This window comes from Bemisia tabaci, chromosome 7 (assembly GCF_918797505.1).
Source record: "Bemisia tabaci chromosome 7, PGI_BMITA_v3".
Taxonomy (NCBI): Eukaryota; Metazoa; Arthropoda; class Insecta; order Hemiptera; family Aleyrodidae; genus Bemisia; species Bemisia tabaci.
Window position 1 is genome coordinate 48,780,470 of NC_092799.1, and position 27,889 is coordinate 48,808,358.

At 37.9% G+C, this 27,889-nt stretch overlaps 2 protein-coding genes across 8 annotated transcripts in view; one reads left to right on the forward strand and one right to left on the reverse strand.

Moving 5' to 3' along the window:
- Positions 1-11,399, forward strand: part of LOC109030130 (Crustacean cardioactive peptide receptor) — a 538,683-nt gene extending 527,284 nt beyond the window's left edge. For all 7 annotated transcript variants that reach the window (XM_072302110.1, XM_072302109.1, XM_072302111.1 and 4 more), the window contains one exon: positions 10,161-11,399. The gene's annotated coding sequence lies outside the window, so the exon portion shown is untranslated. The remainder of the gene's footprint in view (positions 1-10,160) is intronic.
- Positions 11,400-15,579: 4,180 nt separating this feature from the next.
- Positions 15,580-27,603, reverse strand: LOC109030097 (uncharacterized). The gene is made up of 7 exons (XM_019040891.2): positions 27,378-27,603; positions 26,223-26,581; positions 25,033-25,266; positions 24,088-24,303; positions 22,164-22,770; positions 21,336-21,467; positions 15,580-20,068 (listed from the first exon to the last, which is right to left on the reverse strand). The coding sequence occupies exons 2-7, from the start codon at positions 26,541-26,543 to the stop codon at positions 20,007-20,009; spliced, it is 1,572 nt and encodes a 523-aa protein (XP_018896436.2). The 5' UTR covers positions 26,544-26,581; positions 27,378-27,603; the 3' UTR covers positions 15,580-20,006.
- Positions 27,604-27,889: the final 286 nt, after the last annotated feature.

Here is a 27,889-nt window from a genome sequence, read left to right on the forward strand (position 1 = left end):
ACCTTGACACTGAGGCTTTGAATGTCAGCGACTCGGGACGAGGGCGCCTTCATTTGAGTGGATAGTCGATCTGATACGTTTTAAATACGTGTTGCAGACCCCTCTCCTCCTCCTCTTCCTCCTCCTCCTCCTGGATCACGATGTCTTCTTACCGTGGATTGTTACACACCAGCGACCATTTTCTGTTCGTTTTTTCGTCGGTGTGGTCCGCTTTTGCTGTCAGCTCGGCTCGCTCGAAGTGATTTGTTATCAAATTTCGAGCATGTCTCCGATAAAACCCGGTCGTGGTGTGTGCAGAGGCCCTATCGTATCGAAAACGATGGGAAACTCGTCTTTTTTCCTGACCCCGAACGGTGAACAGCAGATAGTGATCGGTTATAGTTGTAATGAACAGTTTACTCCGATCATCAAATTTTACAATTACGCTACAGTTCAAAACATGGTCGCCCTTAAGCCGAGCGAGTGGAGAGAGCTTACACGCTGGGACAAGGACATCGATGCGTATTTTGAGGGGGACAGCGACTTTGGGGAGACGCGCTATCTCGGGACCGTATCAAGATTTTTGAAGTTTGGCAGGATTCTGGGACGGAAAAGTCTTGTACTCGGTCAGAAAAATTCATCTCATCGTAAGTGTCCGAGAGAAATAGCGCTTCAAGAGAAGGCATGGAAAGAATTGAAGAAACTCGCTCCATCGATTAGCGCAGTAGTGATCAAAGCTGTTGACAATCAGCAAAAATTTCAAAAACTTTTTTCCGAAACTTGTGATTTAGTATTAAGAAAATGTCAGTATTTGGACAACGCTTCAATTTCAAATTTTGTGAGCGCTTTAGACCCTGACTCGTTTGATGTTAAGACTTTTCCGATGATGGTTTTCCCCTATGCTCTTTGCGAGTTGAAAAACCAGTGTCGTCATTTAATCGTTAGGAAAGTGATGAGTATAAAGCACGGTTTCAATTTGAGCCATCATGATCTCGACGGTTCATAACGCAGTATGAAAGTGTGTGTGGCAAATATACAATACTCATGTTCCTTTTTATATCAATAAATCCGCTGTATGTGATAAACGAATCTCTTCTTGTTTTTTTTCTCCCCCTCATCCGAGCTCCATCGATTCCTCTAGCCAATGCAGCCAAGGCTCATGATACTGAAACATCATTTGTCTACCGGTGTTCCCCGGGCGGGAGCAATCAAGGAACGAGAATTTGCACATCCCGTCGTGGTTCATACCCCATCAGTGTTTCACTTGTCTCAAAAAGAAAGGAAAAATGACTCATTTTCCAAATTCAAAACGGATCATATCGATTTTTTTCCTATAAATTTAGATGAGGATGATGGTCGACAACTGACTAGAAACATCACCGTTTAAATAATCGAAAATTATTGATGGCTTTCACACCCGCACCAGCACCACGCGTTTAAATGAGCGGGACCGCAGGTCCTCGGCTATTGCCAAGCCGTGGGAATCAGAAATATATTATAGAGAAGTTGATCGAGACAAGTTGAAACTTGTCGAAGAATGGCATCACTGGGAACGGATATTTGGAGATTATCGAATGAGAGTTACCGCGAAAACCCCGTATAAGTAGTGATACTTTCCAGAGTCATTCGTGATTTTTCATCAGTTATATGTATGGTGAAAGGAGCTAAGTGAATGAGTAGTTTGTGTGGAACATGTGTGGTTTCCGAATGACACTCTAACAGGAAAACGAGTAGCGAGAACTGGGTGGCCTTGAATTGGGCTCGCGCAGTCGCGCGACCGGGTCGATTGTTGAATCGTTATCGACAGAACTCGATCGATGAATCCCTATCTCGGCAATGCTTTTTATCGAACAAGGTCTTTCGATAACGAATCAACAATCGAACCGCAGACATACGCACATCACCGGGGTATTCAAAATAATTGTCAACTTCGAATCCACATCTCCGCGATGAGAGCATTATACTTGTCGCACCTAGAGTTCGACTCATTAGCCCCTCTAGTCTCCGCTGTCGATACTTAAACCCGAATTTTCTATCATCTCACGTATAGCCTGGTATAACTTTTTTCCGATCATACAACGTTGATACTGTGGTATACAACAGGGTGACGTCATAGAATGGATGCTTAGAGTGATGACACTCAATCGTATTCCCCCGGATGGATAGGCAACCCGCTACGAATTTATGGGAGAACCTCGGTCCTCCTCCTGTGTATGATTCCTAGTAGAGCGGGTAAGGTCGCTAGCTGGGTTGGGGTGACGACACATAATGGATGCTTCGCATGACGTCACGTAAAATGATACAGGTCATTGGTCAAACGTATTTACCCGAATGGTTGTACTGTGTATGATTGCTAATAGAGCAGATATCGTCACGGTAAAGGACTCATGACACATGAAAAACCCTGTGAAGATAGGTTTTTGCAGATTTTTTGCAACGTCTGCTCCTTCAAATTTCCCGCCTAATTCGGAGGCAAATCGTTGACTCTAACATATCATGCTTCGCTCGGGTGGGTAGGTAGCCCATAAAGATTAAACGGTTGTGGTTTAAAAAGCTAATGGTAGCCCCCTTCACGTTTAGGCAACCCGCAACAGTAAACACGGATGCCATACACCGTACACTAATCCATACCCGACTCCGGGTTAAATCATATTTTCCCGCTCAATTTTACAACACCCGTCATTAATTCAAATTTTCCCGCTCAATTTCTCAACGTTGGTTGGTGTCGTCACAGCATGAAAAGATGGCTGTCATTTTATACACTAAAACACCCATCACCCGTAACTAATTCAAATTTTCCCGCTCAATTTCACAACGTTAGTGACGTCATAGTATGAAAACATTGTTGACATATGATCCGCTAAAACACCCATCACCCAACCAACACCGTTAATTTACCCCGATTTTTCTGCACGATTTTACAACACCGGTAACGAGTAAGCTTACCCGTCGCCCATGATAGGTAGGCAAGCCGCATCAATTAACCAGTGGTTGTCACAACTCTCAAGTAACCCACGCCCCTCCTGTCCCGATTTTACTAGACTGATAACGATTACCCATCACCCCTGATAGCTATACAACCTGTAACAGATAACAGTCACTAGTGACGCCACACCATGGTTGTAAAATCAGGCATCCTAAAATAATCCAGTTTTTCCCCCAAATTTTTCAACAATACCCGCAATTAATCACGATTTTCCTGCTCAGACTGACAACGTGGGTGATAGGTAGGCAACCCGCAACAGTCACTAGTGACGTCACACCATGGTTGCAAAATCAACATTTTTCTGCACAATTTTACAACACTGGTAACGATAGGTAGCCAACCCGCAACAGTCGCTAGTGACGTCACACCATGGTTGTAAAATCATCCTAAAATAATCAACATTTTTCTGCTCAATTTTACAACACTGGTAACGATAGGTAGGCAGCCCGCAACAGTCGCTAGTGACGTCACACCCGGGTCATGTGACATAGGTCCCGTCTTAAAGGTCAAGTGGTCAAGTGCCGAAACGATAGGTAGGCAACCCGCAACCAGTCGCCAGTGATCTCACACCGGGGTCACGTAGCTCCCGTCTTAAAGGTCAAATTTGTCGCCATATCCTCATATATACACTACTTGAAATCGCATGTTTTGTTGGCTACCTTGAAATCAAAATCGAACAAATTGTTTTGGATGCAGTAATGGTTCAATTTGTTCAACTTGCGAGGTCTTAAGTCTACGATTTCATCGGATGTCAATAATGAGTCCAAAATAAAACTTAGAATCTCATCCATATCGTTTAATAATATGATAATATTTTTAGTTGCGCTTCCATGTATTGAAAGTTTCAACCTGGAATGATGAGTGATAACCACCGTTTCCACCATACTCTCATGTAAATTTTGAATTAACTTGTGAATTGGGAAATCGTCCCTGATACTGATTACGTAGAAAAGAGCTTTTGCCGACAGTTCAGTGGTCTTATTGCACAAAGTGAGAGCAGATAAGAGAAGGTGTTCCTCTGATCCATCTTCTGGAAAATAGAGAGCGCTAGGATAGTGAGGGATGAAAATAAGTCGTACGAAGAAACATGAGCATAGTGTGAAACTTGGATACATATTCGAAAGAAGTTGAGTTTATTGGGGTAAAGACGATGTAGGTACTCACGGCACTTTATCAATTAATTTTGTGTGTGGAAAGCCAGCATTGTTGGAATGCTTAGATGTTCTTTTCTTTAATGTTTGAAGTCAAATTTCTGAGAAAAAAAAAGACTTAATCATCTGCGCTTTTAAAATTACACCAAAATTTAGTTTATTTTTCCTCTTGACGTGCTACACGGTTTACGATCATGCTTTCTCGTTTTTTTCGAGAACTGATTGACAAACCATCCAGCTTTATACTTTCCAATTATCAGTCATCGTGATTACTTACTTGCTCTTCCAGTTCCAAAAGTTAGGCATCGATAGAGGCGCTGACAAGGGATCGATGCATGCACAATGAAAAATATACTGATCATACAGCGATAATGAAATCCTGCATCTGTGTCTCACCGCATAAGATTAGAATGCTCGGCAGGGCCGACTTTTAAATATACTTGTACCTTTGGCGACCAAGATCACATAACTAAACTTGCATACCGTTGCTCAATGCAAGAAAACGTGCAGAGAAGCTTTAGCTTTATCCTAGGCGGAGGGGCCGCCTTTGATGAGTTAGAAAGATAGCAGTACCACACTAGATAATGATAGTATTTTGGTACATTTTATGTATTTTCAGGAGGTGACTTTGAATACTTTCTAACTTGAAAAAATCAAAAGTGGCAAAAAGTTTGCGATGCCGCGAGCGGTAGTCGTGTTTTTCTCGTCTCACAAAATTTACACATATTGTGTATGAAGTGATAATATTTCCATAGCGTAAACACTTGGTATGAATTTGAGGGCATCCAAGAATGATGTTAGTGGTGACACGTGTTAGAATAATTGGTCCACCCGTGTTATTTCTCCACTCTATGTCAATCTGCAGTACGGAGATTTGTTTTGAACATTTCCCATACTGACCTACCTGTTTATTGGCCCTATAATTTCAGGAGCAAAAAATAGTGAGACCTTGAAATAGACTAAAGATGACCCAATTTCGATCGAGTTATCGGAATGCATGATGGACTTTCCTCTGTAAAAACGTTGATACGGCATCTTAAATTCTCACGCCGCTCAATATTGGGGGGGGGGGGGGGGGGGGGGAAATGTACACAACAAACCATCTCCGCCAAAAATATTTAACATTATTCAGGCATACAGGCACTGGGCAGTAGCCTTCAAGCACTGCACCAGGCGAAATTGCCTTCGATTTTGAACATGCAACACGCACAACCGTAGAACACGAACAGTTGCATCAAGGCGCCACAACCAATTCAGAATCAGGTCGACATAATCACCGATTTGAATTGGTCGTTCGAAAATAAAATTATAAAGAACTAAAGCGTTAAAAGACTAAAAATTTGCAAAGACCACAAAGTATAAGGCATTTTCGCCGTTCAATAAAATGGAAAATGATAATGGCATTTTGAGGACGTATAAGAAAGACGTTAATTGAAAAAATGGATGATTTTCCAAAAGACATCATTGACAAGATTTTTAAATTCTTGGACAAGTTTTTCAAAAAAATTTCCCCCGTGGCTCGGATTTGTCACGTAATTCTGCGCTTGATTCCCCTCCCCCAATTGGAACGATTGTTACGCTGGCTCACCCCCCCCCCCCCCAAGTGCGTGACGTAATACATGTAAGTATACGGCAGCAGTGTGAAGGTGCCCTGTTAAAATCATTTCTGCATGAGCCACGATTAACACATGCTTTCATGTGTCTTAAAGCTCATCCGAGAATGCATTCATTGCTTTTTTTCGCAATACACACGGAAATAAAAAATTGCTGAGTCAACAATTCAATTGCTAAAAACAGTGAGTGCAATGTTTCAACGCAGATTTTACAACGAAAAAATGCTACTTTAACCACCCCCGTGGTTAAATTAGTTTACAATGTGGTTAAATTAGTTTACAATGTGGTTAAAGTAGCATTTTTTTGTTGTAAAATATGCGTTGAAACATTGCACTCACTGTTTTTAGCAATTGAATTGTTGAATCAGCAATTTTTTTTTCCGTGCAGCAGTGTAGAGGGGGCGTTCCCTTTAAAACGTAGCCTCCGCGGGGACCGAGACTCGAAGCTGTTCCTTCACGGGGAAGTAGCTTTGACATGGCGGTGCGGGGCGCGGTGCTAAAAGTTTTCAAGACGGGGAAGCTACAAGTTTCGCGCGTCGCAATTAAAATTGCAAGTTAAAACTCGAACGAAATCGCGGCAACGGAAGGCGGTATTGTCGGGTGAGCGCAATGAAAGCGGTGCAGCGGTAAAACCTCTCGTCGCAGAGCGGTGGATCTCAACCACCATCCGACCCTGCGGGGAAAAGTTAGTCGCATTGTATCAAGCCTGACAGAGCCCTGGTCTTTTAATGCACCCCTTTGAACAGATGAACTGGAACACCCAACGTACCCTGCCCCGAATTCGCCTCTTTAGCGTAGACCTGATTAACGAGAAACTTGGGTTTTGTCTCCTCTCCTCTGCCGTGCTAAGGAAGAACGTCGTATGAACATTCGGGAGTTGCCAAATTTCCCAGATAAAATGTTTATTTTGCGGAGGAAAGTTATGAATATTTTTCCTTGAAATTTTCAGGCACTTTAGATCAAAATACGAACAAAGTTCTCTGAGAATTTGAAAGAAAAATATTCACAAGTTTACCAAGAAATTCGTGTTTTATTAAAGAAATTTGGCAACGCCTGAAGCAATAGTATACAGTATAAGCGCCTCTATCGATGCCTAACTTTTGGAACTGGAAGAGCAAGTAAGTAATCACGATGACTGATAATTGGAAAGTATAAAGCTGGATGGTTTTGGAACTTTCCTACCACAGAGAAGAAAAATCACGGTAGATTTTAAAAATTACCGTTGGTGGTTTCCCACTTGAAAAATAAACAATGATACGAAGTTTGCAACGTAGCAAATCGAGATACGTGGTTAGGGAGTTTCACCGTTGAAATACGTTTGAAGCACTCGCTTAGAATGCCGTATAAAGTAAAAATGACGTATGAGCATTCAAACATTGCCAAATTTCCTATAAATTAATTATTTTTGGAGAAAGTTATGAATATTTTTCCTTGAAATTTTCAGACTTGGTAAATCAAATTACGAACGAAATCATCTGAAAATTCGACAGGGAAATATTCACAAATAAAATTGTCCAAAAAATGCGTGATTCGTCGAAGGAAATTCCGCAACGCCGTATACGACATAATAGTATACAATAACAGCCCTGTGGGAAAAACTACCACCACCCCCATCTTCATTCTTCGTGTAGGGGTGCCAAAACCTCAGAGCGGCTACCAGTTGACTTAATCCCGAGGTCTGTGTAAATATTTAGGTAACAAAAGATTAAATTGCCGCGTAAAGTGGAGGAACAGCCCGCAAGTCATTAATAGGGTTTATGCGGGTGAAATTGAATTAATTTGCAACAAGCCATGCGTTTTAATCCGAATCCCTCCGATCCTCAGTTACAACGTCACCGGAACGGAGCACTTTAAATTAGATGAATGAATTGAAGAAACTTCCGGCGAAAACTTTACTATTAAGGCTCAGTTTACTCGTCCGGGCTGCTCAAGGGTAGTCGACTTCGCTCTTCGTAGACTTGCCTGGAAGTGCTTGAAGTTCGAGTTAGAGGATTTGAATTATTTACGTGAAAAATGTCATGCGATTTGACGTCCCTTGCCCGGAAAAAGTTCGGTTCATTTAAGAAGAGTCGCATGACTCATGAGTCATGAGTCATCTTCTCAATGCAACATTTACCGATGCTAAGGTACACTTTTTTCAAGCTGTACTGAATAGATGTTCTAAGACTTTATTTTTTTTTATTTTTTTTTTTTCGATTCCTTGGACTTTCGAGTGCATGTTTGAAAACTCGAGAAACCTGACCTTTGTTGAGTATTCGACAAAAATTTTAAAAAAATTCACTCGAAGAACCCCAAGACTGAACTTTTTTCTTTCAGAGTTATCCGTGAAATTTCTTTTTCTTTCCTTTCTTTGGTAAAGATAAAAACTTGGAGGAAAAAAGATTTTGAAAATTCATCCTAAAGCTGTTGAGAAAATTGCACCCTACGGTCATGAAGCGTTGTTTTGAGGAAAACCTCTTCAAAGTTTTGGTACACATAAGAATGGTACGAAAACATCGGTAACGAAAACTGGATAGAGATCGGGAGGGGATTGTTCCTGGGCCACATGATCGAATTGTTCCATAGAGAGTGAAGGTCCTTACGCTCTGACCCCTTGTCCACCGGTTCGGACTCACAATTGACCTCAACAAACTCTTCATTACGGACTTCTCGTAGTAGATTCTGATGGTGAATTCGCTTTCAGAAAACATTAGCGCTTTCGCATTGTTGCTGCAGGTAGGACCTGCGCGGCGGCGTGCTGCCGGCGCAAAACGCGCACTGGCGCCTACAAACCTAAATGAATACTTCACGCATTGCGCAATGCTTGGAGTATCCACTTAGGTTTGTAGGCGCTAATGCGCGTTTTGCTGACCGCTCACTGCATCGCATTCAATCGGTCAGGTTGTTAAAATCTTGGCAATTTGACATCAAATTCAAAATCAGCGACTCGAAGAACAATACAAGTACAAATGGGTTTTGACCTATTTGTACATCGATCTCTCAGACTCAAATACGTCCAATATTGAGTGTTTGGTCGCACGCACACCACGCTGCAGCACAGTAAAAGCACAAAATATAAAAGAAAAATTACTGTGCTTTGGAAATCATTAAATTTGACACGGAACCACCTTGATATTTACAAAACACACTTTTTATTTTCCTAATGTATTTTATTTTCCTTATGTATTTTATTTTCCATAATACCCATTTTTGTTTCATCAATTTAAACGAAAATAATCCATGCAGAGTGTGCAAAAATTTCAAAATCACGAGTTGAAAAGTACTGACTCCGCGAGTTTTGGATTGCATTTTGCAAAAAGAAACCACTAGCATTGCAATGATGCTAAGATTGTGCAACCTCATGTTTTGCAATAAAATTGCGGAAATTGTGAAAAACTATGAAATTTATGTGTAATTTTTGTCTTAAATTTACAGTTTTTAGCGAGTAAAATAGAAACCATTAATGAATAGTCGGGGTTTTCCTCCAAGACAAAAGAAGTTGCACAATCTTAGCAACATTGCAATGCTAGTGGTTCCTTTTTGCAAAATGCAATCCAAATGCTTGAGGCGTGCTGCCAGCGCCAAACGCGCACTGGCGCCTACAAACCTAAGGGGATACTTTACGCATTGCGCAATGCTTGAAGTATCCCCTTAGGTTTGTAGGCGCTAATGCGCGTTTCGCTGACCGCTCACTGCATCGCATTCAATCGGTCAGGGTGTTAAAATCTTGGCAATTTGACATCAAATTCAAAATCAGCGACTCGAAAAACAATAGCAACGAAACTGTCGTGATATTTCAGTCATTAACCGACTTATTTCTTCCTATTTTTGAGTTCTGGTTCTTGACCATTGTGCGGCGGCCGTCGCGCGGATGCTCATCGGTCTTGCTGTTTACGAGGTTTACACGCAACCGACTGCACGGAACAAAATTAAATTCTGATTTAGCCTTTAAAATGTTAAAAAAGAGCCAGTGAAGTTTCAAATGCTGATTTTACAATACAAAAATGCTAACAGAACATTTCAATTTGTTCGTTTTACAGTGGGCGCAGTTAAATTGGCATTTCGTCAAATGTAAAATCAGCATTTGAAACTTGTTGGACATGTTTTTAACAATATTAATGCTAAATCAACAGCTATTTTTTTCCGTGTGAGCCGAAACGTATTCGAGTACTGCACTACCTTTATTTATATGCAATGAATAATTGAAATTTTTCCCGCGATTTTGTGCGAGAACGGTGCCTTGTAGAAATTTGGGCCAGTGATGAGTTTTGATCAGAATCCATAGACGAATTTAAAACAATAAGAAAATTAAAAATCGATCGTTATACACATTCCCATAAGGAATGTGCTGTGTCCTTTGAAAGTCAGGTTTAACGCGAGACGCAACGCAAGTAAGAGTATATTTCTATTCTCAATATGAGTTTGACCTTCTGGTCTTTTTGTTTGTTTCAGGAGTCACTATTGGGAAACTGTTTGTCTTCTGCTGCTGTATGTTCAGAGAATGCCAAATAAATTTCTAGTCATTGCAGAAATTGTATAGCTCTTTACTTAGGTACCTTCATTTATTCCCGCGCTGAACTCTCTGGACTTAATAAAGTTGTAAAAATATATTTTAAAAAATTGTGTAGTAAGATTTTCCTGGTGTCTTCGATGTCACGTTGTTTTTGAAGGCCCACAGATTACTTCCATGTCAGGATTGGCCTTCTTGTAAGTTTCTAAACTACAGAGAAATAAAATGAGGTCAAAAGTTTGACTGTTGTGTTTTTAAAGTGCTTCAACTCCGTTCTCAAATTTGAGATGAAAAATCTCTAATAAAGACCAAAGTATATACTACCCAATTTACGGAGACTTGAATAGGTAGCATAGCCAAAGAAACATTTTATTGTTGGTTTTGAATCACAACGAAAGAAATGTTCAAGCGAGGGCTATTTAGAATACATCTGATATATATATACTGTAGCCCTACTACCAATTATACAATTGTGCAGCTAAACAAATCTAAAATCTCTGTCTAAAAGTTTACAGGTTGAAAAATTAGGGAAGTCTTCAGCAAAGATTAGGAGATTGCATGTACTAAAGGCATCCCTCTATTCAAGATATTTTTTCACGAATTATTCCAATTTTTGAGTATGGAAAAAACAATTGTATACTCGTGATACTTAAGTTCATTTGCTTCGACTTTAAAATTTTCATTTTCGATTCACTCTTCCTTGAATTTTTCCTTGCTAAAAAGCATAGGAAGATTTTTAATTTTTTTCCCTGAACATTGCCCACAAAATAGGATAAATGAGAAACACGGAAAAAAGTAATGAAATCATTCACATCTACTGCACTTAAAATCGATGACTCAATTGATTTCTAACTGCTCATTTCACACCTTCAATTTTTTTCCTCTGTAAGAATATTATAATTTCTACCTCTATTAGTAAACGAAAAACATTTTTTACGACACAAAACTGGACCTGGCAACGGCATTTGGCAATATTTAAACTGTAAATAATGTACATATTGACAGTGTGACTGAAAATTATAAATATTGATTTAAATTACTGTTTTTATTCGTAAGTATTTTGTGTGCTCTTTTGCTAGCTTCGAAACTTTCCTTGTTCCTCAGTCACTCAAAATGGAGTCGAACTTTTCAACAAATATAGAGCAAACATTTCTAATGCAAATACAGGAATCATCCAACTATTACTTGACTTCTGACTTTTTTGTCCCCTTTAAACCCTATGGAAGGTGATCCGTCCAGAAACCTAACTTTGTGAGAGAAAAAAAAAACTTGGCTAGCGAAAAGGAAACTTGGTCGGAGAAGAAAAAACTTGGCTTGGAAAAAAAGACTTGGTAAGAGAAAGAGAAAGGTCAACGGAGGAAAAGATACTTGTATGGAGCGGAAATAACGTTTCAGAGGAAAATAAACTTCGTTGGGAGAAAAATACTATTCTGGGTCCGGGTTTGATGTTATGTTCTCAACAATGGCAACGGTTGCATCAGTGATTTCATCATGTTGTCAAGCGTCTATTTAATTTTTAATTTATTAACAAGTGCAGGAGGAAGAAGAAGCGGTGTGTAATCTTAGGTTCGCGCCATGTTGTCAAGTGTCAATTTAAGTCAGAATAGTATTTTTCTCCCAACGAAGTTTCTTTTCCTCTGAAAGGTTATTTCCGCTCCATCAAGTATCTTTTCCTCGTTGACCTTTCTCTTTCTCTAACCAAGTTTTTTTTTTCCAAGCCAAGTTTTTTTCTTCTCCGACCAAGTTTCCTTCTCGCTGGCCAAGTTTTTTTTTTCTCTCACAAAGTTAGGTTTCTGGACGGATCACCTTCCACAAAACCCATCAACATGTCATTTAGCATGGCATTTCCTTGGTCCTATCCACTGTTCAGTCATTTAAAGTAGGTACCGTAAAAGCCGAGAACACTCTGCACCAAAAATTCTTATTTTCGGGGTGCTTTTTTGACTCGTTTTTCCCGGAGCATTCCGTCCGTTTGCCACGAAAATGAGTGGCGTCAACGTAGCTCTGATCGCACCGGGACGGTCCCTTTCCTCCTGATGAATTTCATTTCCTTTACAGTTTCAAAAAAATGGTTTTTCCGGTACGGTCTTGAACTAGTAAGCCTGGAACGCTCTGATACCAGTGTGTTCCACCGGTGTGTCAGTGTCACATACCAGCCCGAGTATGTCGATTGAGGATATTGTCGAGAAATTAGTCAGTAGTCAAATTTGCAAAACCGAAAGAGACGAGTTAGCTCGAATATCCACGAATTAGTTCAAATTTGAATACCCGCTTTAAGTTTGAGGTTTCAGGGCTTTCTCCGTTGCTTCGGAGCCTGTTCGGAGCCCTGCTTTAATTCGTGGCATTAGCGGCTCACAACAGATATTACTAATATTTGCCAGCAACTATCGTTTTTCCCAAGGCCGGTTTTAGGGCATTTTGTCAACGATTTTTGGTCCGCGCACCTATTTTTTTTTTTTTAGTAGTTTACGTCCACGCTTCTTGCCGGCAGGGGAGTTTTGACCCACTTACCAATTAAAACCCTTTAATTGGTCCACATGTAAATTCAAACGACAATTGCTCACGTTGTTTTTGGATGAAAATGCATAATGTCCATAGGAAGAATGAAGGTTTGCTTGTTTTTGTGTTTACTTTTTGTTTGGTGCAAATGGAGAAAAATATACAATTGAGCTTTTCGGTAAAAATAGGAGAGAGTCGATTCCACGAGGGAAAATTTACTGAAACTCTCAACACCTCTTTGGTGCAGTAGGACTTAATTAGGTATCTTTCGAGAAAATTCCATCTTCTTTAACCGGAACCAGATAAATCTCAGCTTGTGAATAAATAAATAAATAAGTCAGAAAATGATGCTTGTTCAAAGAAGAAAAGATGCTTATATGAAAAGAAAATTAACTTTATCAATCAAAAACCCGCTTTCATTAAGCTATTTTATTGTTGATTCAAAATTAAATCTTCTTTACGGCATCTCAAGAATTTTTTCTGCCTCAATCGAGTCACTTTTTTCTCCAATGAAATTCAAAAATTATGCTAGACGTTTTTAAATACGGATGCTACTCGGCGAGTTTCTGGACTATCGCTCTCTTTTTGTGCCGTAGTATATTTGATTTTTTTGCGAAGAAAGCTCCGTATTCTTGAAGGATGCCTGTCATTCTTATTATGTTGGAACGCCCTAAATTTCGTGTGATAATGTGTACAGCACCTCTGTTGAAAAATAGTTGCTTGAAACGCTGTGGCACGCTGAGGCGTAGCGGGCAGCCGGCCAGTGCCTACAACTCTGCCGGTAAGTTTGACGCAATATTTCGCTCGTTTGCATACATCTTTTACAAAAAATGACTCTATGTTCACGATGCTGTATCTTCCTCAATTTTTAAGAAAACCTAGCAAATGTATACACCATTTTCTTCCAAATTTTGTCCGCTATTCAAAACATTAGCTAAATCCGGGAATTTTTCTCATGCGTAACCCCTGCATAAAAAAAACGCAAAAAAAGGCCTTTTTAGGCCATTTTTTCAAAATGGCGGAAAATGCTCACCAGAAACGCGGTAGGAAACTTCAGATTCGGATTCGGCGACCCAAAAAACATAAAGTGAGCCAAAAAAATCACTGTGTACCCAAAATTCCAGGTAGCCTCATTTTTAACTACCAGGCGCCTAGACTATTGTGGTGAAAAACGGGACAGAGAGTCAAGGATAATGACGTGCAGTCCTCCCCTTGCGGCGATTTTAGCGGCGCGCCAGCCAGGGAGATCGCACGATACGGGACCCGAGTAATCGCTGGAGTGTGGCACGCCTTCAATCCGGCTGGCAGCAACATGCTTACACCAATGGTCGAATAGTTGTATCACTGCGCCTGCCTTGAATGAGTTCAAATATCCTTTCCTGCACGCGTAAGGGAGCGTATTTAGCTCCGATTGCAACGTTACAGACCTCAACTAATGTCTTATTTTTAATCATTCTTGTCACGAAAGGCAAATACAGTTTTTCTAAAGAATTTTCGCAGATTCTCCTCAGTTGCCGGAAATTTTGACGCAATATTTTCGCTCGTTTCATACCTCATTTTAAAAAAAATGAATTTAATAAACCCAATCCAAGATTCTGAATCGTTCCAATTCAGGGATACACTTTCACTCAAATTGTAGTCCAGGCGCATGGTAAGTCTACCTGGAATTTTGGGAACACATCGATTTTTTTGGCTTACTTTATGTGTTTTGGGCCGCTGAATCCGAATCTAAAGTTTCCTACCGCGTATCTGGTGAGCATTTTCCGCCATTTTGAAAAAATGGCGTAGAAAGGCTTTTTTCTGCGGTTTTTTTTTATATAGCGGCTACGTATGAGAAAAAATTCGGGAATTAGCAAATGTTTTGAATAGCTGACAAAATTTGCAAGAAAATGGTATATGAATATGCTAGGTTTGCTAAAAAATTGAGGAACCTCGGATCTCAGAACTTTGGAACACTTCGGAACGTAGCTGACCGCGGCGAGCCGGATCACGCGTTAACAGGTGCGCCGCGAAAACGTGAATAGGCGCGATGTTCACGATGCTGTATCTTCCTCAATTTTTAAGCAAACCTAGCATATGTATACACCATTTTCTTCCAAATTTTGTCAGCTATTCAAAACATTAGCTAAATCCGGGAATTTTTCTCATGCGTAGCCGCTACATAAAAAAAACCCGCAAAAAAAGGCCTTTTTAGGCCAATTGTCAAAATGGCGGAAAATGCTCCCCAGATACGCAGTAGGAAACTTCAGATTCGGATTCAGCGACCCAAAAAACATAAAGTAAGCCAAAAAAATCGCTGTGTACCCAAAATTCCAGGTAGCCTCATTATTAGCTACCAGGCGCCTGGACTACCAATATTTAAACTCTCGGAGTCAGCGTTTTTCAACTCACGATTTTGAAATGTTTGCACACGCTGCATGGATTACTCTCATTTAAATTAATGAAGAAGAAAATATGCATGAAAGGAAAATATAATGTGCGCTTTGTAAATATTCAGGTAGGTCCGTGTCAAATTTGATAATTTCCAAAGCGATTTTATATTTGGTGCTTTTACTGTGCTGCAGTGTGGTGTATGCGCTACCAGAGGCTCAAAATTGGACGCATTTGACTCTAACGGATCGATGTGCAAATGGGTTAAAACCAAAGATGGCGTGTCTTCTTGGTTTTTTCCCCTCTTTTATTCATTATTGTAGAGATCTTCCGACACAAGTACGCAATGTCATTGCTTGGAAAAGGTTTTACAAATATTTGCCACGTTTTAAAAATGTAAATATTTTTGAAATGAAGTAATATATCATTGAAAAAAAGTCTCAGGGGTACAGAGGAGGTAGGGACCTACAATAATAGAAATGAAAATCTGCATTAACTAGAAAACTAAATTTATTTTTTAATATTCCTCATCGATGAATATTTACAAGGGAATAAAAAATAAACATAAATAGAAGAACCTAAACTCAGTACAGTTTTAATTTGATCATGAAGGTCAACAATCAATTGGACGTATTTCTGCCAAACGGAACTATGTGTGTTAACACATGAGCCCTGAGACCCATAAGAATATATGCATAACAGGGCTCATGTCACAATTCTCATAGTTCCGTTTGACAGAAATACGTCCAATTACAAACAAGTTTGTTAATTTTTTTTTCAAATATTGCAAACTTTTAAAGTTTAAAAAAGGGAACAATGAGGTAAAAATGTAAAATAAAAACCTTTCCGTGACAGTTCATCAGAGTGACAACAGATAAGTTTCAATGGCCTGTTGAATAACAGAAACGATCTATTTTGAACTGTTCCGAAAAGATTCATTATTTTTTCATTTTGTTATGAGCCAAATAAAACATTTGTAAACAAAATAGTAATTTCAGGAAATGTAAAGTTCCAGCATTCTATGCAACAATGATCCTCAATACAATACATCTAATAAAAATTTTAGTAATCACCTTAAGTTATCCCTTGAAGTATACACATTTAAAAATATGTATTTTTAACCATAAAAGGGGAGTGAAAATGAGTCAAAATAATTTTAAAATGAAATGAGAAAAATATTGATAGTCCGAGAGCCAGACGATATTTGGTGATACAATCATGACACAAGTTTTGACCACTTAAATCTGCACTGACGCGGAAAATGGTTGTCTGCTTGTACCGTTGTACACGCTACAACATGGCAGACGACCAGTTTCCATGTCAGTACATGTGAGACTATCTTTTTAAGTGGTCAAAACTTGTGCCACAAATTTGTCACTGAATGACATCAAGCTCTTGGACTATGAATAGATGAATGAATTACATCGACAAAATTTTGGTTTTGAAAACTGTTGGGAGATACAGAGCCTCAAGATGTTAAAATCAAAAAGATTTGTCTTTTTTTTAAATGGAAAAAAAACATAATAAAAGGGAAATCAGCCTGAAAATTTCAACTGAAATACCTTGCTTCAGTCGGGTACTCCTACCGTTGCCAGGAAACAGAAACTACAGCTCATTCAACTCGACAGCACTGTAAAACCAGTCACATAATCAAACTGCTGGGTAAGTACATTCAAGAGCTTATTCTGAATAAAATAATTAGGAACTTAAAATGGATAGAAAAACCGAATCATGATCTTGAAATCAACATATAAGTTGACAAAGTCTTAATTTTACCTATTGCGCAACGTATCCAACTATCCAATCTCAGAGGAACTCCAAGAGACGTTCAGGTGTAAACATATTTGCGGTCACATATTCAGGAAGGAGAATGAACAAAATAATTTGTTTCCTCTTCATGCAACTGATATCCATATTAAATTAAACAACTTGTAACAGGGATGAAAATTTTTCTTAATTTGTTACAAGTGCATGGAGGAAAAAAATCTGGAGATTCTGGAGCAAGTTTGACCCTAAAATCTTAAACATTAAAAAAGACATCAGTCCTGAAGATAAAAGACAAAAATCCTTAGGTTGTAGAAAAAATTTAAGAGATAGCAATGCGTTACAGAAAATTTTTTCCCCAAAGTTAGAGGACTTTCCACAGATCCTTTTAAATTTTGACTCCCAAACAACGTATGTATCTTGTTTGCGATGTTCCAAAATCCCTGCTCCCTTTTTCTTTTTTTAAGCAAGAACAAATCCACATGATTACTTGAGACTTTTACAGAATGTACTTCACACGGAGACGAAAAATCACTGAAGATTAAAGAAGTTGACGTTCACAAGTTTTACATTGAAAGAAAGAAGTATGACAGGAAGTCTGAAACATGGCAAAGCAAGAGACATGGCTTAGGAGTTTCATCGTTGATTTGATTTCCATCAATAGTGGTAATCAAAACTATAGACTGGTAAGTAAAGTAAAGGAAATTTATGCAAACTTCAGTTTCAGATACAAGAGATGTTTAAACAATGGTAGGGGACAAAATGGCACTTAATTTTAACAACCTAAGTAACAAAATACCTAACATATCAAATGAAAAGACCCGAATGGGCAAAACAAAACCTGACTTTTTCAACCTCATATTAATGTAGAATTTTGCGGGCTAAACTGCTGAGAATAACAATTTTTCACACTTTCAAGCTTTTGCTTAAGTTTTGAAAAACACAAGATCACTACACTCAAAAAGTATCTGTTGTTACAACTACCTAACAAAATCAAGACAAACTCTTTCGTCAGTTCCCCGGGCGTTTTGGATAAAAGAGACTTTTGACTAGAACCTTTCAGTTTCTGATCCCAGCTAAACTGGATTAATTGATTAATTTTGCTGCTTACAAAACATGACGAAATTACCACACTGAATTGGCATAAATAGTAACCAACAGATGCCTTGGTTGCATGGACAAGAAGTATAATTTAAGCAGAATCAAATAAATAGAGAAAAGTAAGTACTGATGATCTGGAAATCCCTCCCATGCCTTCGGATCAATGGACCGCTAGACAGGGTTCAAATGTGAGTTCTGAGGTACAGTAATACCCCAATTATTTGAGGATTTGTGGCAAAGGTGGCGTTCCATGATCAAAACCAACAAAAAAAACTGGAAAATGCCATTTTGGGCTCTAGTTGTACCTAGAGAGCAAACTTGGCTAATGCTCTATCATAATTGTAAATTATAGTCATTTAATTGGGGGAAAAAAACACATGCATACTTAATTTTTGTCTCAAAAACCAGTTTTAGTCATAATGTCAAACATAAGTTGGACCAAAACTCAATTTTAACTATGCTGCATAAACAGGGTATTACTGCATGTTGAATGTAATGAGGATTTTTCCACATTCAACTATTAAGGGTGGAATTTGCATTTCTAATGCCTGTCAATTTAAACTTTAGACTAAAGAACCTAAGTGTGCTCGGGTCAAACTGGGCATTCAACTGGGCATATTTCAGAGATCATTCGAATATGATAATTTTTTCATTCTAGTAAATTTTTTAGGGTCGTAGGAGAAAAATGTGTTACAGAAATTTACTTATCACCGTGTCTAGTGGTCTATTATAGAAAATTAATTTATAGCTTTTAAAGCAAAGTTAATCAATAAATACAATTGCAAGATGGGACCCTAACAATCCAAGTCCCTGAATCACCAACCCGTTGGCATTCCTTGAATTATACGTGATTCATAATTTGAGATCAATGATAAACCTGCTCATGGCAGGCGACAAGCAATCCAACTCCATTCATGTAACATCAATTTCACATAAAAGCGTGTCAAATAAGGAAAAACCAGAAGCCAGCAAAAAATATGACACTTGTTCAAATCATTGATTAATCATTCGATAGGATCAATGACAAAACAGAGAAGTTTGTGGGCAGTATTTAGTCTCCTTGACAACACAAGCTGATCCAGAAAAAGATAGACTTAGGACGCACAATTTGGATACAATTTTCTGACTGGTCAGATAAATTTATGATTTCGCAGAATCAAATGCGTGTATTCGCTGATCCAAACCAACTACAGATTGAAATATTATAACTTGTCCTCATAGACAGATTTTCTTGCATTTTTATTTTATTTCCAATCTTTTCATAGATCGAGATAGATGGTACGAGTTTGAAATAAATCTCATCTGTTTTTGTTCATTTACAAAAACCAAAAAAACTTTCTTGGTGGCTTAAATCTCAATCTTTGACAAATACAAGTTGATTGAATGAAACGCTATGACAATATGTCAACATCTTAATGACCTATGAGTTTATCCTAACAGTTGAGCTTCCTAGAAAAAGAATTTTTGGAGAGTTAAACAAAAAAATCTATTTATTAATTCTTTTTACTTCAGCAAAGACGATTGTTTTGTTCAATTAAAAGACTTCCTCCTAGTTAAAGTAAAAAAATAGTTCAGTCTTTTTTCAATCGTGAATGAGATTTTTCACAAATTAAACTCTTTTGCTCTACATGTGCAGTTTTGCTGAGGTCTGCAATACAAAAGATATTACTGTAATGCAAAAATCTTCTTTTTCTTGATGATTCTCAAGACGGAATTAGAATATCTATCTGGAACCATGACCAAAATGCTGATGGAAACCGTTCAGACATATGAGCCTGATTTTAACAGATCAAGAGAAGAAATCCAAACAAAAAGTAATTGTCCGAAATTAAGGCTTAAACTATAAAGTACTCGATTGTAAAAAAAAAAAGAAAACAACAAAACTTATGAAAAAAACAAAACACTTAACATTATTCCACTGGTACAAAAAGGTAACAATGAGTTACACTCAGTGAGGGAGATATAACCTGAAAAAAATTGATGTTCTGTTTAGTTAGCATCTTCTTGGAAGCAAATTAATAAAGTTGAAATCTGTTGTTTGCACAATATCCTGTTCAGAAAGGAATGAGTGGCTTCTTTGTAAGTTTTGATTGCTGACTGCTGTCCTTCATGACTTCTATTGGACAAAAAATAAGGAAAGGATTAATTAAAATAGGCACACCAGTGACCAACTGCATTTTCAAAAACCCAGCTAGCCATGAAGCTGAATTGAGCTACTGAGTTTAAAAAAAAGGCTGAATGCACAGAAAGGTAAATTTTTTAAGGAGCGTATTTTCGTTGATGATCGGTCGAAACAAAATGGTTGGATCATGCAGTTTCGTATTTTGTTTTGACGTGATCATAATTTTCAGAACAACATCGGGACTCACCATACGGATAGAAGGTGGAACTCATGCAAACGTTGGAGCAAAAATGTAATCCTAAAAAAAGTAGGGTTCCGAAATGACCTGATGAAGATGATGGCATCCAACCAGTATCAATTTTGAAAGTCTAACCTCAAATGTTTACCAACCTGATTATGATCTCGCCGCCATTAATACGGAATTTTGGCTCCGCTTAAGAAAATGATCATTGACATTAAGTTAGCCTAAAAATTTAGAGCTTGAGTTTTTGATGGCCAACTCTTTCCAGTTTACCCAGAGTGAGTTTAAAACACTACAGCCATTTTTGCAGCTAAAGAGCGCTACAGGGAGGGGCAGAGGTTGCATTTAAATACAAAAATTTTTAGCCTCAATTATCTAATCTCTTAAGACTTTCCAAACTTTTTCTCAAAACTGCGTTTTTGGAACCGCAAACATCAAACCCTCTTATCTCCAGTTTAATCCCAATTTTGTAGGTCCTTTTTTTTTATAATGCCAAAATATTTGCGAAACACTTATTTGTGTCACAAAACCGATAACTCCATTTTGAATTTTTCTGCACAAGGGATCATTTTCATATTGACGGTCATGCTTAGAAACAATGGTAATCAATTGAGTCAAAACGCATTAAATTCAAGCAGCTACAAATGAAAAGCTAAAAGTTTGCCTCCAAGCTCATTAAAGATAAAATTGAAGCATTTTTTTAAATGGAGGGGTACTGAAAAATTTTCATTCATTGCAAATTTCAATGCAACATTAATTTCACTGAGAAAATTCAACCAGAGCATACAAAACTTCCCTCTATAACAGTATTTAACACTTCTGAAAAATCTTGAAAGTTTACGAACAGCGAACATTTCAATCATAGGACTAGAAATTTCCTGGAATTTGGTTTTTGCAAAACTCCCTTTCCTAAACAATGCTTCAATCCACAACATTTTACAAAGAAACTGAGAGGCAGAGATGACAGTAGAGTCTCAAAAAAAAGTTGCAAGTAGAGAGTACAGTAAAGCAAAAACTTACCATTCAAAATTCCTAGAGATTCGTAGGTCTCCAAAGTCTTTAAACGTTCACCAGCAGCAACGCTTCCGTGATCGGCTGCCATTCGGTACAATTGCATCGTGAGCTGTAGATCTTGAGAGTCTCCTGTAGAACCTAAGAGTAAATTAAAGTTAATAAAATTGATAATGATTAATGAGCAGTAGCATTACCAGAGTCTTCTTGAGTCTACAGGGAACAGCAAGTATCAATATAAATTGCTGCAAAATCTCCTCATACCAACCCATCTTAGGATATTTACTGGAGCCTTAATTTAACAAATTGTATTATTTTTTTCTCTTTCTTATTCTCCCTCTCTCTTCATAGATCCCTTTTGTATAATATTTTCTTTAAATGCCCTCTTACTTTTCTAATCCTCACTCTTTGCGGACTTGGTTTAAACCTGTCTGCAAAGAGCTCCTCTGAAAACCCTTTCTTTTTTTTAAGAGATTTTGTGAATCACGTAAATTATAACAATTAATGATAGTGAGAAACTTAAACTTGTTCATAACTTATGGAACTGGAGGTCTTAGAAATTGCAATAGAGTAATATTTTTTACTATATACCCCTGAAGTCCAAGAACAGTTATATAATGATTTGTCTCTGTACGGTTGAGACATTCAGTATAAAATCAAGTTTCCAAAAAGACCTAGATAAAATTCTTGAATGATTCATTCAAGTCCAAATCAGCAAAAGGACAAAAATTTCAATCGACTAACTGCCATCAAAAATAATATAGGGATGACGGATGAGACTTCCACTAGCCCCCCTCAAAAAAATGTCATCTAGTTATACCCTGCTTTGGTACTAACCTTCATAGTACACAGCCAAATTGTACAGAGCCTCTGCATTACCGCTGAGTGCTGCCTTTGAGTAAAACTCAGCAGCCATTGGAAGATTCTCATCAACACCCCAGCCATTCTCATAGCACATCCCAGCATAGTATTCCGTCACTGATGGTTCCTGCTCTGCACTTGAGCAACCTGAGTCTGTCCAAAGCGGAGTAACCGGGATGCTTCCACTTCCTGAGTCCTTTCCGTTGGAGCTATGGCTAGCGTCCGATCCAAACTCACTTGTTGAGGAGAAGCTGAGCTTTTTGGCTGCTTCGTGGAGGCTGCTTGACTTGGAGACATGTGGAGAAAACGCAAATGATTGAATTGTATTGCTGATCTTGCGAATTTTTTCGGTTGAGGGACTTGGGTTGGGCGACAATTTCAGGTTGATAGGACACTCCTCTGATTCTAATTTCAGTGCCGATATGGCGTCTGGCTGGCCAAGAGCTGCTGCAGATGCTAGGAATCGGCGAGCGACTTCCGGGTCAGCTTTGACTCCGCCCCAGCCGTGGGCATGGAAGACTCCAAGGTTGTACATAGCTCCAGCGTGACCCCAGTCGGAAGCTTGTTGGTACCAGTGAGCAGCCTGAAAATAAAATCAGCATTCTTAAAATTTGATTTGAACACAGTTGGAGAGTGATTATTACAAAGAGTAATGTTTTTTTTCAAAGGAAAAGTGACAGATGCTCAATGTTATTTTTGCAATGTTTCCCTTAATTTCTTCCTTTTCCAACTCCTTGACATTCTCTAAAGTTTTTTCTTTTCTTTGACACAAAAATTTTAGATTTACTGACTTTTCCTGAAAATAAAATAAAACTTCCACTTAGATTTTTCTCTATGTAATCACACTTACTTCTGCTATATGCTGCTCGCAAAATTCCCTGACTCATTTGACGAATTTTCTACCTTTCCCTCACTTTTACAGGTTGCCACTAAGTCCCTGACTTTCCAGGATTTTGGACCACCAGAAACCCTGTTTTAGTTAAAATTTGTATAACAAATTCAGAGAGTATGTGAATGTTTAAATACTATATTAACATTTTCTGACAAAACTTACTAACTAACTAACAAGTCGCTCTTATAACGCTTCTGGGCGCTCTACGACACCCAACCGCCACTGATAGCCATCCTTCCAGAGCTTCTGACAAAACTTATCATCGGTAAAAGAACGAAAACACATGGATCTCAGATTTCAACATTGCAGATTCTCCTACGCGCATACCTGATAGTTATTTAATTTTTCAAGAACAAAGTACATACTTCACATATTTCCCTTTTGAAATTTCTACAGATTTTCTTTTGTGTAAAAGTTTTCAGACACTGACATAGGTTTGTTTTCCCTATGAGAGAATGAGGCAAACTTCTAAAATTTAAAACACCAAAATCCAAATAATTATTTTAAACTTTCACCAGCATGATTGATATCTTATATGGAGAAGGATACCTATACATAATCTGTTTGCTGAATTATTAACTGATTTCTACGCACGGTATGTAGTTTTTCACTTTCCATCAAATGTCAAAAAAAAAAAAAAATCAGGGTTAAATGTTGGGAAGGCTACTTTCAATTTTTTTTTCTTTACAGCTTCTTATTCGGTAACTATTTTATCAAACTGCTTCCTCAAACAAAGAAATAAAATAATTTTTTCTCCTTATTTAGACAAATTTTGAAAGGGACACTTTTGATGGGTACAATGAAATAGCTCATTATTTTGTGACAAAACATCTGCTACCAATCCTCCAACTCAACGATTCACTGCTCACCACCTACCACCTATAAACAGTTTTCTTTTTCTTTTTATTCATTTTGGATCTACTGACTTCCAAATTTCACTTTCGGTTCTCCTCCAACTTATTATCAAATTTTTCTATACAACTTAAATTTATGCAAGAAATATTTTACCATTTTGAAGTCTTGACTTGTGCCTAAGCCACGCTCGTAGCATAATGCTAAATTGTAGGCAGCAGGAGCATAGTTAAATTTTGAGGCCTCTTGGAAGTGTTTGACAGCTCGACGATAGTGTTTTTGTTCTATGCACTCCATCCCGTGCTGGTGTTCGACTTCGGCCATGATATCTGCGCGTACTTTCACCAGTGCCTCCGCTGCATCTTCCAAGGCCTGTAATATTAAAACGTTGAGTTTAGACAATGAGTCTAGAATCACTTTGAAGTCTAAGGAGCGAATTGAAATTAGAAAAACATCCCTCATTATCAACTGCTATCTTAGTTAAGTGAGGACACTTGGCAATGAGAACCGAGATGAAACCAAATCCCTCCTTATCTAAATTTTCTTGAATTTCTCATTAAAACGCCAAATTGATTTTATATCTTGGATTAAAATATATTTTCCATTTGTTCTGAAAATTGAAATGGATTGTTTTTATACTTTAAATTAAAGTCTGTCTATGCTAGAAAGAAAGACGTTGAGCAAAAGCTCTAAAAGCAAGTTATATTACTCCATAAAAATAGAGAAAGGTTCTTAGTACAATCGTTAACAACAAAGAAAAGTGAGTTTCTGATCATGGAAAGGAAATCACAGAATGAATAGGGTTTAACAGAAATGAGGCAAGTAGCATTTTGGAGAAAATGAGTTGGGAGTGGTTACAAATTTAACTAGTTATGCCTTGTCTCCCGTCAAAAATTCAAAGTCAAGAAACAATAATTTCAACGTGAGAACGTTATGCAGAATGTGTTTTTAACATTGAGCCCTATGAAGGGATAAAACCTCAAACCAGTTTTTTTTGCTTCAAATTTGATACAACTAGGTGGATTTTATCCAAATGACATTATCAGAAATTTTCATGAGCCCTTGACTACAGTAGATCCAGCTTTGTGAAAGATTGCATACCTGTTCGGCTGATATGGGACCATATTCAACTAGATTGACTGACGAATCAGTCTGAGGTAGAGCAGGAAGGATACTCCGGACAGAAATGGGTTGAGCAAATGCGACATTGCGGATGAGCTTGAACAAGGTAACGTATCTATCCTCATGCTGCTGGCGTTGCGTTTCAGAGTCGTAATGACAGCCCCATCTTAAGAAAGGCTGCCAGGCATACCAACCCAACACTAGCGCACCACTCTAGAAAATTCCAACCAAATAAATTAAAGTTTATCGAGACCTATCGCTACTTATGCTCCGTAATGGAGAGTTTGCACACAAAAATTTTATTGCTTCAGCTGAGAGTGCCTAATGAGCTGACTTAGCAGTATTTTTCATAATTCTTTTCTGACATGGAAAATTGGAGAAAAGTAGATTTGAATGTGAGAAAATGTGCTGCCTTGTGACGTCATCTGGCAGCATTTCCCATTTAAACACGTGTATTTTAGTAGAATAGGTTATTTTGTGATATTTCCTCTAATAATTGTCCAATTTAGAAACCATGGATATTTTCATGCTCAGTTTTTCTAGTAGTACCATTTTAAAGATGAAATTTACAAAATTTAAGATTTTAAGACCTGCAAATTCTCCATTATTAACTTTCATAAGATTTTCTCAATCTTTTTCTTACCTTCTAAATCCTGATTTCCTCAAAATTAGCAGTTGACAATTTAAACTTTAGAGTTTAATCATCGTGCTCAGTGAAATAAAGAATTGAAGGTCACAAAATGTTGAAAGTTAGCTAAAATTAAATCACTTATAGTAAGTACCAAGATAGGGTATTCCAAGATGTTCTTCAAGTTGAATACTTTTTTATTTAAGAAAAAAAAAGATAATATATGATATGGAGCAGTGGCTTTGTGTACATGGAAACTAGTTCCTCGCAAAATAAGTGTTGCACTTTCTCAATGGTACCTACCTTACAATTTTAATTGTTTTAACTTTGCTACACTGCTTTTCTTTTGAATGGAAAAATGTTAGTCTCTACAATAATAAATTGAACATTATAAAGATGGACATACGTCCAGAAAAGCTATTATATGAGAATTTCAATGAGAAGATGGGTACACTGGGTACTTTCTTCATCTTCATCAGTATCCTTCAGGGTTCCTATTTCAAAATAAAATAACCAATGTTTTACATAATCAGTTACTTACCCATCCGACTGCACCCAGCCATGCATGTGGATGCTTTAGGTGTAGGTCCTCCCATGAATTGTCAGCCTTTTCTTGCCGATTTTTACGGAAATGACTGCTGAGGGTAGAACAAAACTGTTTTGGGACATGAGACTCAAAGTACTTTGCCAGACAACACTTGTGTTGTTTCTTGAGTTTGTCAGGATCAAAATCTTGGATTTGCCCGGTGACTGCCTTGCATTGTTTTTTCGACTTATTGAAGTGAAGGCATTCTGACTGAAGGGCTATTAAACGGTCAATGCGATCTGAAAATTCTTTGAAGCCGCGAGATATTTTCCACATTTTCAAGAGGACTATTCACAGCAGCTTGAAGAGACCACCTGCAAAAATTATGGAAAAAATTATAATCAAAGCCATGCAAGTCCTCAAGTGGAGATGAATAATTGGGCAAAAATTTCTATTTGTGGGCGGCTTGGCAAATGAACTTGCAAGTCTTGTGACTGCAGAAAAGTACTTTTACAATAATTTCATTTGATAAACAGTAGTACACCACTCATTATATGCCAAGTAAGTACTTTAGTCCTTAAGTACTGAGTTAAAATTCATAACTGTTATTCCCAACAAAAATTGGTTGCTGCAAGTAAGCTGGCATACTTCCAGAGTCGACCGCTGAGGTATGCACATTCCTCCCATAAGGTGAAAGTAACATGACAAGGGGACATAACTACTCAAACATTTTATGAATACTAAAATAAGACCAATGTTGACTAGATGTCAACAAAACCAAGCGGAAACAAAGGAAGGAAACTTCGCTCAAGAGTCCAGCAATAACCTAAAAGGGTATGTTTACACTCTCAATGCTTATAATCATTGATTCCTCAGTTCCTGCCTTCTTGACTAGAAAACACTGGGTATGTCAAAAGTTCTATAAATTCATTCCCTTTTCTTTCGATTTTGACAAAGATACAAGAAACATCATACTTCAGGGTACAATGAATTGATTGAAGAAACCGTCTCGCAGAGATTTCAAAACTCTCGCATTTGACAAGATTCTCGAAAGCTTCAAACGTTGGACAAAGATATAAGTTCATTCGCAACGTGTTACTGAAAAAATTATTAACTACATACGACAAAAATAGTCAAAATGAGTAAAAGAGAAAAAAACATTTTACGCACGATGGAACGACAGATCTTGACAGCGAAAATGTTTCAAAAAGCATAAAACATTTTAACGACACAAACAAACACTGTCCTCGGAAATCTTTGTAGCACTAGCAAGGTTCGAAATAGTTGGAATCACATTTTTAAAACTTAGGAAATCTTTTTCCCTTGCGGAAGTCAAAGTTTACCGAAAAGTCGTAGTCGTAAAGTTCGCGACTTTCTGTCGCAGGGTACTTCTTGGGTCTAAATTGACGGTCTAACCTTTACAAGTCTAACTAGGTTTACGTCCAAAGTGTTAGCGTCTAATTGTTGAGACCTTGATAGATGTAAACGATACTTACATAAAACTAATTGGACGTTAAAAATTCTAACAGATTGGCGGGTTGATTTTCTTTCATGTTATCTTTTCAGACCAAAAAATGTCGTTACCTCGAGAAAAGAAATATTAGCTCCAACGCTTATTATTAGACGTAATTGGTTTTTAGACGTTAACTATTTAGACAATGATTTAGACCCAAAAGGTACCC

Coding starts and splice junctions, on each gene's coding strand:
- LOC109030097 (XM_019040891.2), bottom strand. CDS start 26,543: ATGTGGAAAATATCTCGCGGCTTCAAAGAATTTTCAGATCGCATTGAC. Junction 25,267..26,222: donor GGCTGGGTGCAGTCGGATGG/GTAAGTAACTGA, acceptor GGAATTTTCTAG/AGTGGTGCGCTAGTGTTGGG. Junction 21,468..22,163: donor TTTGGCTGTGTACTATGAAG/GTTAGTACCAAA, acceptor ATTTACTCTTAG/GTTCTACAGGAGACTCTCAA.